The sequence below is a fragment of the Opisthocomus hoazin genome, chromosome 3, assembly GCF_030867145.1.
Source record: "Opisthocomus hoazin isolate bOpiHoa1 chromosome 3, bOpiHoa1.hap1, whole genome shotgun sequence".
Taxonomy (NCBI): domain Eukaryota; kingdom Metazoa; phylum Chordata; class Aves; order Opisthocomiformes; family Opisthocomidae; genus Opisthocomus; species Opisthocomus hoazin.
Window position 1 is genome coordinate 24,081,180 of NC_134416.1, and position 18,063 is coordinate 24,099,242.

The 18,063-nt window shown below is 39.3% G+C and overlaps 1 protein-coding gene across 50 annotated transcripts in view; it reads right to left on the reverse strand.

Annotated features, from left to right (window-relative positions):
• The window catches only part of RIMS2 (regulating synaptic membrane exocytosis 2), a 534,102-nt gene that overhangs the window by 210,419 nt on the left and 305,620 nt on the right, over positions 1–18,063 (reverse strand). For 32 of the 50 annotated variants that reach the window (XM_075415724.1, XM_075415741.1, XM_075415702.1 and 29 more), the window contains 4 exons: positions 17,528–17,651; positions 9,855–9,901; positions 8,526–8,638; positions 2,071–2,118 (listed from right to left, as the gene is read on the reverse strand). In XM_075415724.1, the coding sequence (XP_075271839.1) occupies positions 2,071–2,118; positions 8,526–8,638; positions 9,855–9,901; positions 17,528–17,651 (332 nt within the window). The remainder of the gene's footprint in view (positions 1–2,070; positions 2,119–8,525; positions 8,639–9,854; positions 9,902–17,527; positions 17,652–18,063) is intronic. The other 18 variants (XM_075415751.1, XM_075415709.1, XM_075415743.1 and 15 more) reach the window with 1 other exon arrangement.

Below are 18,063 nucleotides of genomic sequence, written 5' to 3' on the forward strand. Positions count from 1 at the left end.
CATCAACAACAGCTCAGAGCTCTGCATTAGCTAATTTTGCATGCCAAAAAGTAACCAGAGTTCTGCACTGCTGCTTGACTGCTTTTTGTTTGAAGATCACTGGAGATTTTCTGTTCTTCCCTGCAGCCTGAGTTGTAAATATATCTTAAATCAATCCATTTTAAACTATCTACCATCCCTACTAAAAGTAGGCAGATGTGGGACTTCTTGCTTCCATCTAGTTGTAAAGATGTTACCAAGGTTGTAATTTTGAGTTCTTCAGGAACTCTTGTCACAAACTTTGTGTTTAGCTTTGACTGTTACTGAGCTCTGCAAAAAACTGTTAAGAGAGGTCCACAATGATTCCACAGACATTGCGCAGCAACAAAATTGGGGCTAAAGAAAATTCTCCTATAGAATATCCAAAATAATCCAACCAGAGATGAGAGAATAAGCCTTATACGCTTTCATCTCTTGCTGGATATCCTCTACCAAGCATGACACTTGTTTTACTTTCTTAAATGACTTGCTCAAAGTAAATTTTTTAATTTTTTTTTCATTAGAGGATATTAGTATAAGTACAACTGATAATTTTTATGTCTATTTCTGTGGTTTATATAATCTGATTAAAATAAGGAACTGCTATATGTTACTTCCACATTACTTCCAGTATTTAATGAACCATTTAATGAAACATGCAGATTTCAGGCAGATGTTTCCTTTTTAAATTGAGTAATCAATTTTCATATAATTTTTTAATTTATTTTGCACATATCTAAAAAGAAAATAAATATTAAAAGACTAGTTATGTCATATACAATATTTACCTTTATGAACTATTTAAAAAATTGTGATTTAATTTGTACCCTTCTGTGATTTCATTACCATAAGCAGAAGCCACCTTTCTTAATCATGGTAAAGGATGTTTTAAATTTTTAATAGAAAGTCAGTTTATGCCAGTAGTACATAACAATGCATTAACCTAAAACAATATTATTAAGACATTACTTTTTTAATCTCAAATTTTTTCTTACATATTTTTATTTTGAATTTACATTTAAGCAGTTCTAAAGGACTACTTTCAGCAAATAATATATTGTGAAAAAGTTGTACTTAATCAATATGAGTCATAACCAAACCATTTCCTGAAGTCTTATTTAGAATTTCTTTATAAATATATACATATGATTCTTTTTTCAATTTCAATATGAAATTTAATCATCTTATTCTGGTCATTTAGATGATCCTTTACATCTTTCCTTGAGCAATCGATCAAATAAGAGAAACATTTATACAGTTCCCACAGAAAAGATTAACATCTCCATAATCATATTTTGTAAGAAAAGCAGATAATATTCTATTTACAAAAACTGAAAAACATGCAGCAAAGCAAGATAAGCATTGTAACACATTAGTAAAACCTACTTTTGCGTTAATCTATGGTACCTTCAGAGTTTCCTAATGAAAAAAGGCAAACAACTTGTACCTAAAGAGAATACCAAAGCTAAATAAATTCAGTAACACAATGGGATAATTATTTTTTATTTAAATAGAGTTTTGGTTATTTTGATGTAACTTCAAAATGCAAGAAACAAGTTTCATAAACAAGAAATTCGTTTCTTTAGACAAGGTACAAATTTTTTGCCTGTCTTCCACTCAAGGCGCTACTATTACTTGGAAAATGCAAAAAAGGATGTATTAAGTAATGATAATGAATGATTTAAAGAGACATTCATCTTCATATAATGACCTCAAGCACGAAATTATTTATTGCTGAAACAGTGCACACAATTTGTATGTGGGATGCAGAGCCATCATCACTATTGAAACATATACAAGTTTAATATTGGGTAAACAGCAAAACAAAAGTAGTTGTCTCTTTAAATTTTGATTTAATATTTTAACCCCCATGCAGAATTTTACAAGCTGCTCACAAGATGACATGAAACTTGTTAATATGGTTTAAAGCAACACACTAAAAATATGGGAAAACAAGCTATAATGTAGCGTTTTCCTACTATGCATTTTCCATAACAAACAAAAGAAAGAAAACCACAACTTTAGTTTCTGTCAGGCAGACGAAGTCTTTACCTGAACCCTAGGAACAAAAGGCGTTGTTCTTCTACTAAGGCTTTGGCTCTGGTAAGCAAAATTAAAGAAAAAGCAATAAAACAAAACCAAAAAGGACAACACGCTGGAAACTAAAAGACCAAAAGTAAAAACAAAGACACACAACTATTACTTTAAACACAGCTTTACACCAACGACGTATTTATCTAACACAAAGTATTTAAATGCAATGCACAAATTAAATCTGCAAATCTACCGTGAAATCATAGCAAAACCCTGTGACAGAAATTCTGGCCTTAGGGAATTCAGCAGGAATTTTGCTATTGATTCCCCAGGAGCAAGCATTTCACTTTACTGGTCTACAGACAACATTTAAAATAGATTTAGAAAGAACATTAACAAAAGGAGCAGGTAAGCAAAGTGTGATTTAAAAGTGGGGTAGGAAACACAAGTTCAGCTTGATCATCTCTTTCAGGAAGATTGTAGACGCATGTTCAGAGACAGAAACAAGTACAGTTCACACACTGACAGCTTTGGTTCCTTTCTAGAGTAAAGCAAGAGAAGTAAAAGGTTTTCTCTTTTCTACAACTTTAAGAGGCATTTCTGTAAAAAGCCCTCCAAAATACTCTAAAAACAATTAAAAGAAAGTGCTATCTAGTATTAGTATTACATGGGGGAAGGTACAATCGATGCATTTCAATTCTCTAGCAATCATGACAGAAATGACATGTGGTATATACAGAAAACCCTGGCATGAAATGGGATCTAGAGCACTTCGCAAACTTAGTAACGCACAGATGCATTTATAACTCTTCTTTTTGTGATGTAACACTTCAGACCACGTACAACCTCATGGCTTCCGGTGGCTATACCAAGACTGCATCGGTACAGGCAACACTCCCTAAGTTCCAGGAGTAGCTTCAAACTCCAGCCACTCTCCACCTTCAGTTTAGGGCAACAGCTAGTGGAGCGGCACAGAAAGGGTACCGAGCACGGGGAATGGACAGGAACCGGAGAGCGTGTTGATACCTCAGAGGGCCAGTGGGTGGGAGAACAGGAGCATGGGAGGAGGTCACAACAACCACAGCAATCTGACGGACTTGAATCTGCTTTACCTCCCTGCTCGGTTTTCCTGAGATTCTTGATCTATGTCAAAGTGGTGGAAAGAAGCTACTACTCGATATTCCCTTCCGTAAGAAATGTACCCAAATTACGGAGGTAGGCAGTATGATGATGGTTCTGTCACCCTCCTTGCTTACTTGGCATGCACAGATGCTGGAGAAATCTGTTCCATAAAATGTGTGAAGTAGTCTGTTCTCACACGAAAGCAAGAGAATATATAAGACAAGTTGACAGTCTGGATCATGGGTTTTGTCTCTGCCCTGCGAGGTACAGCAGCTGCACGCTGCCCCCCACTCTGCAGGGGCAGGACTGCACAACCCAGTGTACGCATGCCAGAAGGTGACCTACTCACATACTACAAAAGTAGATCTTCAGCTTGCTTCTGCTCCATATTACAAAAGAAATACAGATATTCCAGAATACTGCAATCCTAAAAGGGATAGAATATCTCCCACCGTGAACCAAGGACCCTCACCTGCCATATTCTCCCTTGGAAATGGAGAGCAATTAGCACATTGTGTGCACCACCTAGAGCTTTCCAGGTTTTGACATGAGAGCAATAGCCATTTACTTATGTAGAGGTAGAAAGGGGAGAATAGAAAGGGGAGAAGGTGAAAGGGGTAAGGAGAGCATGTCTCATACTTGACCTCATCCTCCCAATAATATACTGACATATTATGTCCTTCACAATTACAATATCCATTTTCTAATATGCTACAGATATTACAACTATTATTAATACACCTGTATTTTTATTGCTTTATGAAATTAATATATATGGAAAATCTGTTGAAGTAGTTCTGTGGTTCAACTGTACAAGGAAATAGATTAATTTTATAAATGACACCCATTTTCTGTCAGAATTTCCACCAGTACAAAAAATGGAATATTGTAATTTTATACCTGTATCCATTTTCACAGTCTTCTAGTCGTGTTATCAGTCTCTAAACCTAACTACTGCAGAAGCATTGCAAGTTACATTTTCATGCAGTATTGAAAAAGCAGCCGGAATGCAGTAATGAAGCAAAGAGCACCAACACACAAAGAATACTGACTTTTTCAAAATGATATTAAACAAAAAACAAATCCGTGAAAAAACACTGAAAGAGGAACAAGACAAAGCAAATTATAATAAAATAATAATTGCAATAACAGTCAAATACTCCCCTGAAAGAACAAAGTGGATCAAAAATGTCACAAAATAAACTTCACAGAATACAGATAAATTGTTTATATATCTTAATAAACCATACCATAGTCTACTTTAGCTGCACATAATTTGTTCAATTAAATGTGTATTTGGGCAGAACAATTATTAATGGAAAGAAGATTTCCTAGCTATGTGAGATGGTTTGCTTCAGAGGAAATGCTATTAGCCAGCTCTGGAGTGTCACTGTAACCTCAACAGAAGAGCACATTTCCACAGACCAAAGCCAATATAGAGGAAAACATGGAAGACTGAACTGACAGAGGAAGACATCCCTAAATAATAGGTAGGAATCACTGCAGCTAAACTGAATAAAATGATATTGAATGTAAAGAAATACATTCCAAAACACTATTATCGTAAAAACCCTTGAAGGTTCTGTAGCACTGTCTGAACAACAATGCATATAACAAAGTATTTATTCAAATACTGAAGACCTCCACCCAAACTGTAGGTAGGTCCATTTCTGCCCACAATTCTTGCATTTAACAGCCTTTTACTCACAGCTGCCCTAACAACAGTCCATCAGAACTACACGATACTGTCCAAAAGTATAGAAAATACAGAAAATGCTTCCAAAATCTTGCCTATCATCCTTTCCCTCAGATTCGGCACACCTGTCTGAATTCAGCTACCATCGCCCAGAATGTCAACTGATCCACCACTTCCACAAAGAACAGCACCCTGTCCCCACCTACTGCCAAGGCTCTGCAGTTATTCTCCTGCCTAGACACTCACCATAAAGAGCACATTCAGAATTATATTTGGAATTCAGTATTTCCCTCCATTTCCATCTTACTCAGTTATCTGGAATGAATGAATGAGTGTCCCATCAACTGTTCTGTCAGAACAGAGCTGATTAAAAACATGGAAAACCGAAATACTGAAGCTCATCCACTTTGTAGTGATCAAACTGAACTATTTTTTGGAGGTCAAGGAGGTTTCTAAAATTGAGCTTTTCCCTATTACTGCACCCTTGATAAGGGTCCAAAATTAGAAAATCTCCTAGTGCATTCTAATTTTTTAAAACATCTCCAATTCTACAAGAGCTGTTTTTTCCACCAACTCTTCCAAAGTTTCAAAACTTTTTTAAGTTATAAAATAAGTCACCTAAATTTTAAGAAGTGAGGGAAAAACTATTCATTGCATTACTTCAGGACACACAAACCCCCAAATCTGAAAAGTCAAAAAAACCTGTGATTCTTCAAAAGTAACTTGAAATATCAGATTAAAAAGAAATTACAGTTATTTACTGTTTTGAAAAAAATGTTCCTGCAGAATACTTCAACGCTCTTAAAAGTCATCTTTTTCTAAAACCAACTTTTAGTGTACATGTTTCAATGTGCCCAGTTAGGTGCCCCGTTGCTATCTATCCACATCATCTTCAGACGCTGTGACAGCCACCCTTCCTCCCAAAGCAAAAGTTTTAGTACCAGCCTCCCAAAGCCTTGAGCCAACAGAAGCAGGAGCTGGGTTGTGCCGTTAATATGACTAATATGAAATACAGCTATTTTCTACTTTTCTTTAGCTGGTGAGGTAAGATAAGTGTCCAAATTTTCAAATTGTCTACTAATATTAGCTGTCTATGCTGAGAGAGTGGGACATTAATTTAGAGAGTTACTGAGCATTTCTGACTTCAGTGTCAGTCAACTGGGGCTGTGCATTCTCAGCTATCAGCTGCTCTTTGAGGGAAACAAGGATATTGTGTAGTAGTGAGTATTGTACATAACTGCAAACAGTACACAAGGGAGCACAAAGAGGACAAATGCAGGAAAGATCTTTAAATGCCTCCTAACATTATTTGGTTTCCTTAGATGGAAAGCTATGCTATAAACATATTAATAAAGACATTTATATCTTGAAATAAGAAAAAAAAATTAAGAATAAGAATGGTGTCTTCTTGAGCTAAACACTGAATTTATATTCCATTCTGAGATATAAAACCTTGCAAATTTTGTCATTCTCAGTAAATTAGAATATACCTTCAAATCTCCCAATACTGTTCTTATGCACCTCAAACTGCAATATCCTATCAAACAACAAAACCAACTGACTTAATGACTTTAATAATAAATCCTGATCTTAAACTGAAGATTTTGTTTCTGAAAATGAGAAAGTGAGGAAGACAGTTCTCTGTGGTTCCTATTTGGACCATCATTCTGCAGTATCTGGATGTCTGACCAGCTAACCCTGGATCTTGATTTTCATGCTGGAAGCTAGGAACCAAAACTTCACAGAATGACAGAATGATAGGGGTTGGAAGGGACCTCTGTGGGTCATCTAGTCCAATCCTGCCAAAGCAGGGTCACCTACAGCAGGCTGCACAGGACCTTGTCCAGGCGGGTCTTGAATATGTCCAGAGAACGAGACTCCACAACCTCCCTGGGCAGCCTCTTCCAGGGCTCCGTCACCCTCAGAGGGAAGAAGTTCCTCCTCATGTTCAGACGGAACTTCCTGTGCTTCAGTTTGTGCCCATTGCTCCTTGTCCTGTCGCTGGGCACCACTGAAAAGAGTTTGGCCCCATCCTCCTGACACCCACCCTTCAGATATTTATAAACATACATTAGGTCCCCTCTCAGCCTTCTCTTCTTCAGGCTGAACAAGCCCAGCTCCCTCAGCCTCTCCTCATAGGAGAGATGCTCCAGTCCCCTCATCATCCTCGTAGCCCTCCGCTGGACACTCTCCAGTAGCTCCTCATCTTTCTAGAGGTGAGGAGCCCAGAACTGGACACAGTACTCCAGATGGGGCCTGACTAGGGCAGTGTAGAGAGGAAGAAGAACCTCCCTCGTCCTGCTGGCCACACTCCTCCTAATGCATCCCAGGATCCCATTAGCTTTCTTGGCAGCCAGGGCACACTGCTGGCTCATGGTCAACCTGTCGTCCACCAGGACACCCAGGTCCCTCTACACAGAGCTGCTCTCCAGCAGGTCCGCCCAAGCCTGAACTGATGTCTAATCTTTTGTGAGATTTAGCCAAAAGAGATTTCTTTCCCCCATTTCCACTATCAACAATTCTTGCTATCTTGTAAAAGCAAATTGGTTTCTAGAAACCTCAGTCTGTATTTTGACAGTTCGTGTTCATGTTCCCTTGTCATTGTATTTTGTGCAAAGCATTCTGCACTCTATAGTCAAGATTTCTAGTTTTTCATTTATCCAAAAGGTTGAGTCTTTCAAAGTAGTTAAGTACAACAGCGACAGAAAATTAAAAAGTATATATTGCAGATGGCTGGTCAGATGAGCAAAACAAATAATGCCTCATGCACTGCAAAATGGAGCCAACATGGCTGCTGAACAGACAGAAAAATTATCTTCCTTTCCTCTATCAATACCATAAACCATTTCTGTGACACCTATAAACAGTCTGCTTGGATTTTATGCATGTATTTATGGTGTACTCATTATCTTAACATAAACAACTTGGAAGAAATATGAATGCGACATTTTCAAACTTGTTTAACACCTGTTTTGCACTGCTTCCATTCCATTTTCCTCTCTTTTTCAACATATACCAGGCCACAACTGAGCACTTTTGAAAAATCACACTTTGGAGTTGTAAATGATACAGAAAAGCATACAAAACCCAAGTTCTTCTGTTTAGGACAATAAATTACCCTTTTAAAGAAAACATTCATATAATGAACTTTGTTCTCAATGAGAGTGAAGAACAAAAGTGAGTAACACAGGTACAAAGCATACAACACTAGCAAAAAACCAAAGGGATACATGGGAAAGGTATCTATGAAAACTAGTGCATTAGAAATAAGCAATACTATGTCTAAGCACACAGGTAATAAAATTTACCAACTGTACATGTAAGTATTACAGTTGAAAAAGTGTATACACTCAACAGCACAAACGTAACTGGAGGCCAAGATTAGGCCTTTCTGATAATATGACTCTACCAGTCTAGCTCACTAGATAAATATACATATCTGTGTCTAAGTCAACACATATAAAAGTTCCAAAAGCTAGCAAAAAGGAATGTGCTTCTGAAACTATGGCCCTGGTTAAACTGAGATATATAGCATTAACCAAAAAACGTAGCTAGTTTAACAAGAAATTGATGTTAGAGGTAGCTTGTACTCTGCAGTGAGGGTTGTATACACTACAAAAAGCATAACATTAATATTAATGAAAAGTTTACATACTGAAAGTTGTCCAGACAAGAACTGTGGAACATCCCTTAACATGCCTGGACTCATAGGAGAAGTCACTGAAATAGAAGGTCGGTCCATTTTTTGAGATTCAAATGAACTAGAACCTGTAATTATGAATAAAAATATTTTATAAATAGTAGCACTTCTACATTTCTCCAAATGTTCTTTAAAGAAGAATTGTACAAATATAAACAACATAAAATAAAGCTGTGAAAAATACCACTTTTTTATCTATTTAAAATTACCAAAGAATGATACTCAGTCTTTTGGTGCTGAGATGCAATCAAAAGATATACAAATTTTATATCTGCAAATTGTCATCTGAAACATATAGAATGAAAAATAGTTTGTTCAGATAATTCTGACTATAATTATGACAGTCTGTTGAATGTCCAAAATTCCTAAATAATAAAGATATTTTTTCCTTTAACCACTTTACTGTGGTCAAAGGAATTCAGTCTTCTGAAGGGCACTTATCATCTTGTACAATCAGACTAATTTTTAATTAGATTTTTGCAAAAAGATCAAGATGTATGTAATGTATTTTGTGTGTTTTAAATCTACAAGGTCTGCAAACTGTCAGAGGACAAGTTTTGACACATAAAACATAGGGTGAAAGTAAAGTATTTATGTAAATACCAAAGACATTCCACACCTCAGAAAACATAAAGTGGATTTCATTTTAAGACTTGGCTGATCAGTGAAAAGTTATTGCAGGCGTTTTTTTCATATTATTATAATCAACTTTATGCTACTGCATTTATTCATGGCTTCTATTATAAAAGATTTCTAAAACAATGATAAAAAATAACTCCAGGCTGAAATCCATCTTATCAGATCTAAGCCAAAGAACAAGTTAATTTTCCCCACATGAAATACTGGTTTCGCAGATTTGAAGAGTGCTGAATGGTTCTAATAAAGTAGAAGTATACTGATTTCAAAGTAGCTATGTCTCAGGTTGTAAATAAAGAACACTTCATCTCCATTTTTAGTTTATCAGGTTCTATTCAAATGCAAAACAACAAAACAAGAAATTAAAAATTCCTATTAATATTCTTGTATATTAGTTAGAATTATGCTTTTATTTCCAATCAAAAATAGCCTAAGTTTAGAACAAAATGTCAACCCCAAATCAAAATATCCTGACTTTTGATAATTCATTATTAAACAAAGGTAGATAGATATTACAGTAAGATGACATATTGAGACAAATATGGACAAGGAGACAAGAGCTATACTGACTGTAGATGACATTTTTCAATCTATTTGTGCTTACATAAAAGAGAGAGAAGATTTTCCTACCCCACAATTGAAACTTACTGGACTCCAGCTGTGCATGTGTGCTGTCAGGTATTCTGGGAATGTCCCTGAAATCAGGAAAAGTAAGACAGGCTGATCCTTTATCTAACAAGCATATTCAAATTTCAGTTATACTATAACACTTCTGAAGCTGCCATGGAATGCCTCAGGAAAGGCATGTGATCTACTGGCTGTCATCAGCCACAGGGAAGATTTATCTCTAATCCAGTATAAATAATTTCAGTGGCAAATTAAAGCCTACAGAACTATTGGTTTGGTGAATGCAGGAGAGAGGCTGCAGAGCGACAAATAAAATAATTCAATAAACAAAGGAAAAAGAATAATCTCAGAGTTAATGGTAGACTAAAACTGTGTGTAGTAGACTTTATTATGACATTATACATTAATCAAATTTGTTGGACCCTCACTCAAACATACTAGATTGCCAATAACGGCTACCCTAGTATGTCCTTTACTGTCTTTGAACCCCAAATTTGGATAATGTTACCTTTTAGATGACTAAATAAGATGAGCAATTGCATGTAGCAAAATTGTATATTTGCATAAACATGAGATGTTGCATTGCCTGCATTAAATTGTGTGTACAGCTATGTAATTTTAATACACTCAGTCACAAGTACACAAGACTAATTATGCCCAAGCCTCATTATGCCCAACCACCCTCAAAAGGAACGTATTCTTCCCATGAGGGGAAAACATTACTGTATGCTAATAAAAACTACCAATATGCTAGTAAATAATTTTGGAGGTATTTGAACAAAACCAAGCAAGACGAAGAGCTTCAGCTCTGAGTCACATCAAGAACAATATTTAAAGTCGTGATGGGTGTTTCAGTGCAGTTGGTTTCTTCAAAGCTGCGTTGGGTGTCGGTGCCCAGGTGCTGGCAGCGGGGTGGCTGGGAGAGGCCGGGACTGCCCCAGGCCAGACACAGCCCGTTCCAGCCAGTCTCAGCCGGCCCCAACAGTCCCACCGCAGGGCACAGCTCAGCCCTGCAGCAGAGGTGGTGGTGCCTCTGTAATAACACATTTAAGAAAGGGAAAAAAAGGCTGTGCAGCAGCCGTGAGAGATAAGAGCGAGAGAAACATCCCTGCAGACCCCAAGGTCAGAGGAGGGGGAGGAGAAGTGACCACAGCCCCCATTTCCCATCCCCACGCACTGCTTGGCAGGGGGGAAGTAGAAGCTCCAGGAACAAAGGAGCGAAGCTGAGCCTGGGAAGAAGGGAGGTGAGAGGAAGGTGGGTTTAGTGTCGTTTATATTTCTCACTATCCTATTCTGTTATTAATTCCTAGTAGATCAAATTAATCTTCTCCAAGTCGTCTGTTTTGCCCATGGTGGTAATTCCTGAGTGATCTCCCCATCCTTATCTTGACGCACGAGCTTTTGCATCTTATTTTCTCCCCCTGTCCTGCTGAGGAGGGGGAGAGCGAGAGCGGCTGGGTGGGCGTTTGGCAGCCAGCCAAGGTCAACCCACCACAAAGGTATACAAAAAAGAAGGGAAAGTTAAAAATGCCTTCAGTGATATCTACTATCTCATACAATAATAATAAAAAAAGAGTCTGTTGTATATATAAATAAAACTTATCTAGTTCCTTTTTGGTATACCATTTCCAAACATTTTTCAAGACTTGCTAGAAAGACAGTTTTCCTAAGGAGATTGAGGAGTCTTTCTGGGTGAATTGATGCACAGTACCCAATAATTCTGATTAATCAGAAAGCATGCAACTGGTGTATTTGCCCACTGTAGACAAGAAAAAAATCACTGTCTCTGTTGTTAGTAACAAAAACTTGCCAGACACTTGCAAGGGCTGTTCAAGAAGTAAATATTTGTGTTTGCATATTTCATATCTGTAGAATTTATAAAGGGACCCAATATTCGCGTATTACTTTACTCAGAAGTACTCCTGAACCTAACCTGTAATTTTAAAAAACTATTTCTGTCATATGAGTTTGAGAAGAAAACCTTGAAAGCATGTGTCATTGTGAACAGATTGGATATGATTTTTTCTATAGATAGCTAAAACAATAAAGTTCAAAGCTCTGAACACTATTGTTTATGTTCCTAAAGCATGAAGATCCCAATGTTTCACAGTAGTGTGAAAGGTACTTCTTACAAGGAACTCTCACTGAGATTAACAAGTGTAGGAGAAGCAGAAGTACTTTTAGTCATCTCTTTATATTTTAAGATATGTTCCATTGCAAGCAGATTGTATAGAATTATTAATAAAATGCAGTGCATCATTCCTTCCAAATTCAAACCAGTAGTAACTATGAAAATAACATGCATTTTAAAATAACTATTTCGGAGAATTAGAAAGCAGAAAATAGGTAAGTTTCTGTGTATAAGACACAGACAGCTCACATACAGTAGCAACTTGGCCATCATTTTTTATTTTAAGATAGAAAAAGGGATAAACTGCATGCCACAATGGTATTTTTTCTTAAGGAGGTTTCCATTTTATTTTCCTTTATCAGCTTAGCTTGCCATCTTCAGTTTTCATAGCAGTCAACCCATGATAAAATGAAGAATTAACAATCATGTTTACTGGAATTTGGGTTTGTATTCAGAATATCAGGATATGACAATAGGTTCTCTTTCTCAGCTAGATTAATAGCTAGTAACTGTCTGAAGATTTCTGACGTGAGTTAGTGCGTTGCCATGAGAGCATAAAGACACTACCTTTATAAGTAATAGGTTATGACCAGAAATCTCCTAAACCGAGAAAATAATGTGGTATTTCCTGTTCATCAGCTCAAATATGTCTCACCAGAATCTAAATCCTTCCCATCTTGCAGAAAGTATTCATCACTGAGACTTCAGTTATAAACCCCTTAAGATTAGTAACTGGAGTTTTGGAGGTGAAAACGCTCTATTACATCTACTGAATAAAGAGACTGGGAATGAAGTTTACAGAACAGCTTTTTTAGCCCTGATCTGGCTCAGTTCTTCAGACTATGTGGCAAGCAGTTAATGCTGAAGCAGACATCTTGAAAGCCCAAATCACCTTCTTTAAGGAATTATGGAGGAGCTGCTCTAGTGACAGCAAGTGGAGCACATGTTAACATAACAGAAGACATGATGATAAGGAAGGTAAACAACAGACAGTAAATATAAAAGCACAGGAAAGGATGAAGGAGGTTTCACACAACAAAGTGAATGCAGAAAGAGAAAAAAAAATCAAACACTTTCAAGACGTGAGCTGTTCCTGGAAACTTTTACTATAAACTTCTGTTTGAGAGACACTATGAAAGATCTTATGCCTGTATGAAATGACTTTGAAACCTCGTTTTCTGAGACAATGTTCTTTTAGCAATGTAGTCTGTTGCTTCACATCACTATCATAACTACAAATCCCAAGTTTTGCAAAGGTTTTTAAGCATAAGACAAATGACACAGACTTTACACTAAAGGGGGTGCAATTCAATATGTATGTAGGAGGTAACCTCTCTTATCACCAACAAGAAAAAACAGTTTTTGTTATTACCTAGTTCATTTAAATAGTAAAACCAAATGAAGTTCCTGCACATGAAGTTCCTGAAGTGCCAAAACATACTAAGTTCCTACTATGGCTGAACCCAGAACAAATTATGCTCACTGAAATTCCATCCTCAGATTATACGACTCTAGGTTGTTTTTACTACTTCTTAATTTTTAGTTGTTATGTTACCTGTGTTTTCTCATATGAAGGTAAGATAGTTGTGTGCATCTTATATAAAGGGATGAATATACAGATTAATTATAATTACAGAATCATAACAGAATCACAGAATGGTAGGGGTTGGAAGGGACCTCTGTGGGTCATCTAGTCCAACCCCCGTGCCGAAGTAGGGTCACCTACAGCAGGCCGCACAGGACCTTGTCCAGGCGGGTCTTGAATATCTCCAGAGAACGAGACTCCACAACCTCCCTGGGCAGCCTCTTCCAGGGCTCCGTCACCCTCAGAGGGAAGAAGTTCTTCCTCATGTTCAGACGGAACTTCCTGTGCTTCAGTTTTTGCCCATTGCTCCTTGTCCTGTCACTGGGCACCACTGAAAAGAGTCTTGCCCCATCCTGCTGACACCCACCCTTCAGATATTTATAAATATTTATTAGGTCCCCTCTCAGCATTCTCTTCTTCAGGCTGAACAAGCCCAGCTCCCTCAGCCTCTCCTCATAGGAGAGATGTTCCAGTCCCCTCCCCATACTTGTATCTCTCCGCTGGACTCTCTCCAGTAGCTCTTCATCTTTCTTGAAGTGGGGAGCCCAGAACTGGACACAGTACTCCAGATGGGGCCTGGCTAGGGCAGTGTGGAGGGGAAGGAAGAACCTCCCTCATCCTGCTGGCCACACTCCTCCTAATGCATCCCAGGATCCCATTAGCTTTCTTGGCAGCCAGGGCACACTGCTGGCTCATGGTTAACCTGTCGTCCACCAGCACACCCAGGTCCCTCTCCGCAGAGCTGCTCTCCAGCAGGTCCACCCCAAGCCTGTACTGATGCATGGGGTTGGTCCTCCCCAGGTGCAGGACTCTGCACTTGCCTTTGTTGAACCTCATCAGGTTCCTCTCTGGCCAACTTTCCAGCCTGTCCAGGTCACGCTGAATGGCAGCACAGCCTTCCGGTGTGTCTACCACGCCTCCCAGTTTGGTGTCATCAGCAAACTTGCTGAGGGTACATTCTAACTCTTCATTCAGGTCATTGATGAAGAAGTTGAACAAGACTGGGCCCAGTACTGACCCCTGAGGGACACCACTAGTTACCAGCCTCCAACTAGACTCAGCGCTGCTGATGACAACCCTCTGAGTTCTGCCATTCAGCCAGTTCTCAATCCACTTCACTGACCACTCATCCAGCCCACACTTCCTGAGCTTCCCTAGGAGGATGTTATGGGAGACCGTGTCAAAAGCCTTGCTGAAGTCGAGGTAGACAACATCCACGGCTCTCCCTTCGTCTACCCAGCCGGTCATGCCATCGTAAAAAGCTATCAGATTGGTCAGGCATGATTTCTCCTTGGTGAATCCATGCTGACTACTCCTGATAACCTTCTCTTCCTCCACTTGCTTCATGATGACCTCCAGGATGAGCTGCTCCATCACCTTTCCCGGAATGCAGGTGAGGCTGACTGGCCTGTAGCTCCCTGGGTCTTCCTTCTTGTCCTTTTTGAAGATTGGAGTGACATTTGCCTTTCTCCAGTCCTCCAGGACCTTTCAAAGATGATGGAGAGTGGCTCAGCAACGACATCTGCCAGCTGCCTCAGCATTCGTGGGTGCATTCCATCAGGGCCCATGGATTTGTGGACATCCAGATTGCTTAAATGATCTCTCACACAATCCTCCTCGACCAAGGGAAAGTCATCCTCTCTGTGGGTTTCTTCTCCTACCTCCGGGGCCTGGGATTCCTGAGGGCCTGCCTTGGCACTGAAGACTGAAACAAAGAAGGCATTCAGTAGCTCTGCCTTCTCTGCAGCCTCCGTCAGCAGGACACCCACCTTATTCAGCAGCGGCCCGACATTGTCCCTAGCCTTCCTTTTGCTGCTGAAGTAGTTGAAGAAGCCCTTCTTGTTGTTTTTGTCATCACTTGCCAATCATAGAAGAGCCCAGGTTGGAAGGGATTTTTAAGGACCATCTGGTCCAACCTCACGTGGAAAAGGGAGCCTAGGTGAGATTATCTAGCAACCTGTCCAGTTGCATCATATACATCTGTTATGGGTTTGCATGGCAAGGTTTTGGTAGCGGGGGGGGGGGCTATAGGGGTGTCTTCTGTAAGAAACTGTGAGATGCTTCCCCCACGTTTGGTAAGCCAGTGCCAGCCAGCTCTAAGATGGACCCACCGCTGGCCAAGGCCAAGCCAATCAGCAATGGTGGTATTGCCTCTGTGATAACATAGTTAAGACGGGGAAGAAAAAAACTGCAGTGAAACTGCAGTGGCAGAGAGGATTGAGACGAGGTGAAAGAAACAACTCTGCAGACACCAAGGTCAGTGAAGAAGGAGGAGGGGGAGGTGCTCCAGACACTGGAGCAGAGAGTTTTCCCCTGCAGCCCGTGATGAAGACCATGGTGAGGCAGGCTGTTCCCTGCAGCCCATGGAGGCAGCTCCACCACAGTGGAGCAGATCTCCACCTGTAGCCCGTGGAAGGGACCCCATGCCGGAGCAGGTGGATGCCCAAAGGAGGCTGTGACCCCGTGGGGGACCCACGCTGGATCAGCTTGTTCTTGAAGGACTGCACCCCATGGAGGGAACCCACACTGGGGCAGTTCGTGAAGAGCTGCAGCACATGGGAAGGGCTCACATTGGTGAGATTTATGGAGAGATGTCTCCAGTGAGAGGGACCTCACACTGGAGAAGGGGAAGAGAGTAAGGAGTCCTCCCCCTGAGGAGGTAGGAGCAGCAGAGACAACGTGTGATGAACTGACTGTAACCCCCATTCCTCATCCCCCTGTGCCGCTCGGGGGGGAGGAGGGAGAGAAACGGGAGTGAAGTTGAGCCCGGGAAGAAGGAAGGCGTGGGGGGAAGGTGTTTTAAGATCTGGTTTTGTTTCTTATTATCCTACTCTGATTTGATTGGTGATAAATTAAATTTCCCTTTCTCCCCAGATTCAATCTGTTTTGTCCATGACGGTAATTGGCGAGTGATCTCTCCCTGTCCTTATCTTGACCCTCGAGCCTTTCATCATATTTCCTCTCCCCTGTCCAGTTGAGGAGGGGGCGTGATACAGTGGTTTCAGTGGGCACCTGGTATTTATCCAGGCCAAACCAAAACAACATCACAATAAATTCTGTGGGGGAAAAGACAAAATTCTTAGCAACTCCGAGCGTCTTCAAAGCCAGTGATAAGCATCCCCCTCTGCATAGACCTGGTATGATCAGCTATGGAAATTACAATGGAGAAGTAAAAATGGGATGGATGTGATTGTAAGCTATAGGAACTTGGAAGAGAAAGAACAGATGAAGAATGGGAAGTACTCGTAGTCTAATACAACAAATCAATTAGAAATGCCCTATTGCTATGCAAGAAAAACTTCAGATAGATCTTTAAGTTAAGAAAACTGGGCAACGTAGACCAGCAAAGAAAAAGTGTCATACAGTTTAGACAAGCACTAGTGCTAGCTGTACATTCAGATACGTTCTGTATTAGATAACCATCAATAATTTAATAGATTTAATAGGTGAAGATGATAAGAATGTGGATTTTGAGCCTCTCCAAAGCATATTGATTATGTCATTAGCATACTGTATTTTGGGCAAAATTCTCTATTGCAGACTCTCAGAGTTCATCATCAGTTCATAGACCAAATACGAATATATAATTATATATGTATTATATAAAAATGGGAATGGAGAAATAAAAATCAGGAGTCAAGTTACTAACCAAGAATTTCAACAATAAAAAGAGTATAACCACTGCTTCAGACCCAACACAGGCTGGATCACCAACAAAAAAACACAGAAGGGAACCTATTTTTTACCTTATTCGCAGGCAATGCCTGGGACTTTCTCAGAGAATATAGAGGATTTCACACCAGCTCTTTCTACTTACTGGTGTGATCTATCCTTCTAGCTATGCTTTTGGTTTACAGAATTTTACAAAAAGTTTTACTGTTTACAATGTCAATGAATCTGTTTGATATACTTCGCCCTAAAAGAAAATTTAGCAACATTTTTATCATACTTAATAAAAAAAATTATGAAATTACTTACCCTATTGGTCTTGATACAACAAGCTCCACTTGTGGCTCAGGTTTGGATTCCAAAATGATGTTATACACCTCTTCAAAGGTGGCTCCTTGTAGTAGCCTTCCATTCCATTCTAATACTTCATCACCTGTAATTTCAGTAATAACATTCTACTTAGGAAGTCTGCTGTGAACTGTACCTAGAATGACAATTTCAGGCATTCTACAGTCAGTTTACTGAGCTGTGAAACCTGTGTTATAGAACTAGTTTGGAGTCCTTCATACAGGAAAATCCTGAGTGTTAAATGTTTTCTGCAGTTCAGCTTGAAATACATAAAATTCAGTGAAACAATAATGTCATCCATAGGATGCCTACTGAATTAGATATAGCTCTTACTTGCTTTGGCAGCTGTGGCTTAAAAGAAACCCCAACATGCTCTGTAGAAAATGCAGGTCTTTAAAACAGCACATCTCATCAACTTACTATTTTGAAGATCTATTTATCTCTACAAGTTTATTATTTAAGGTTCAGATAGTTCTTATATTAATAGCTAATATTTC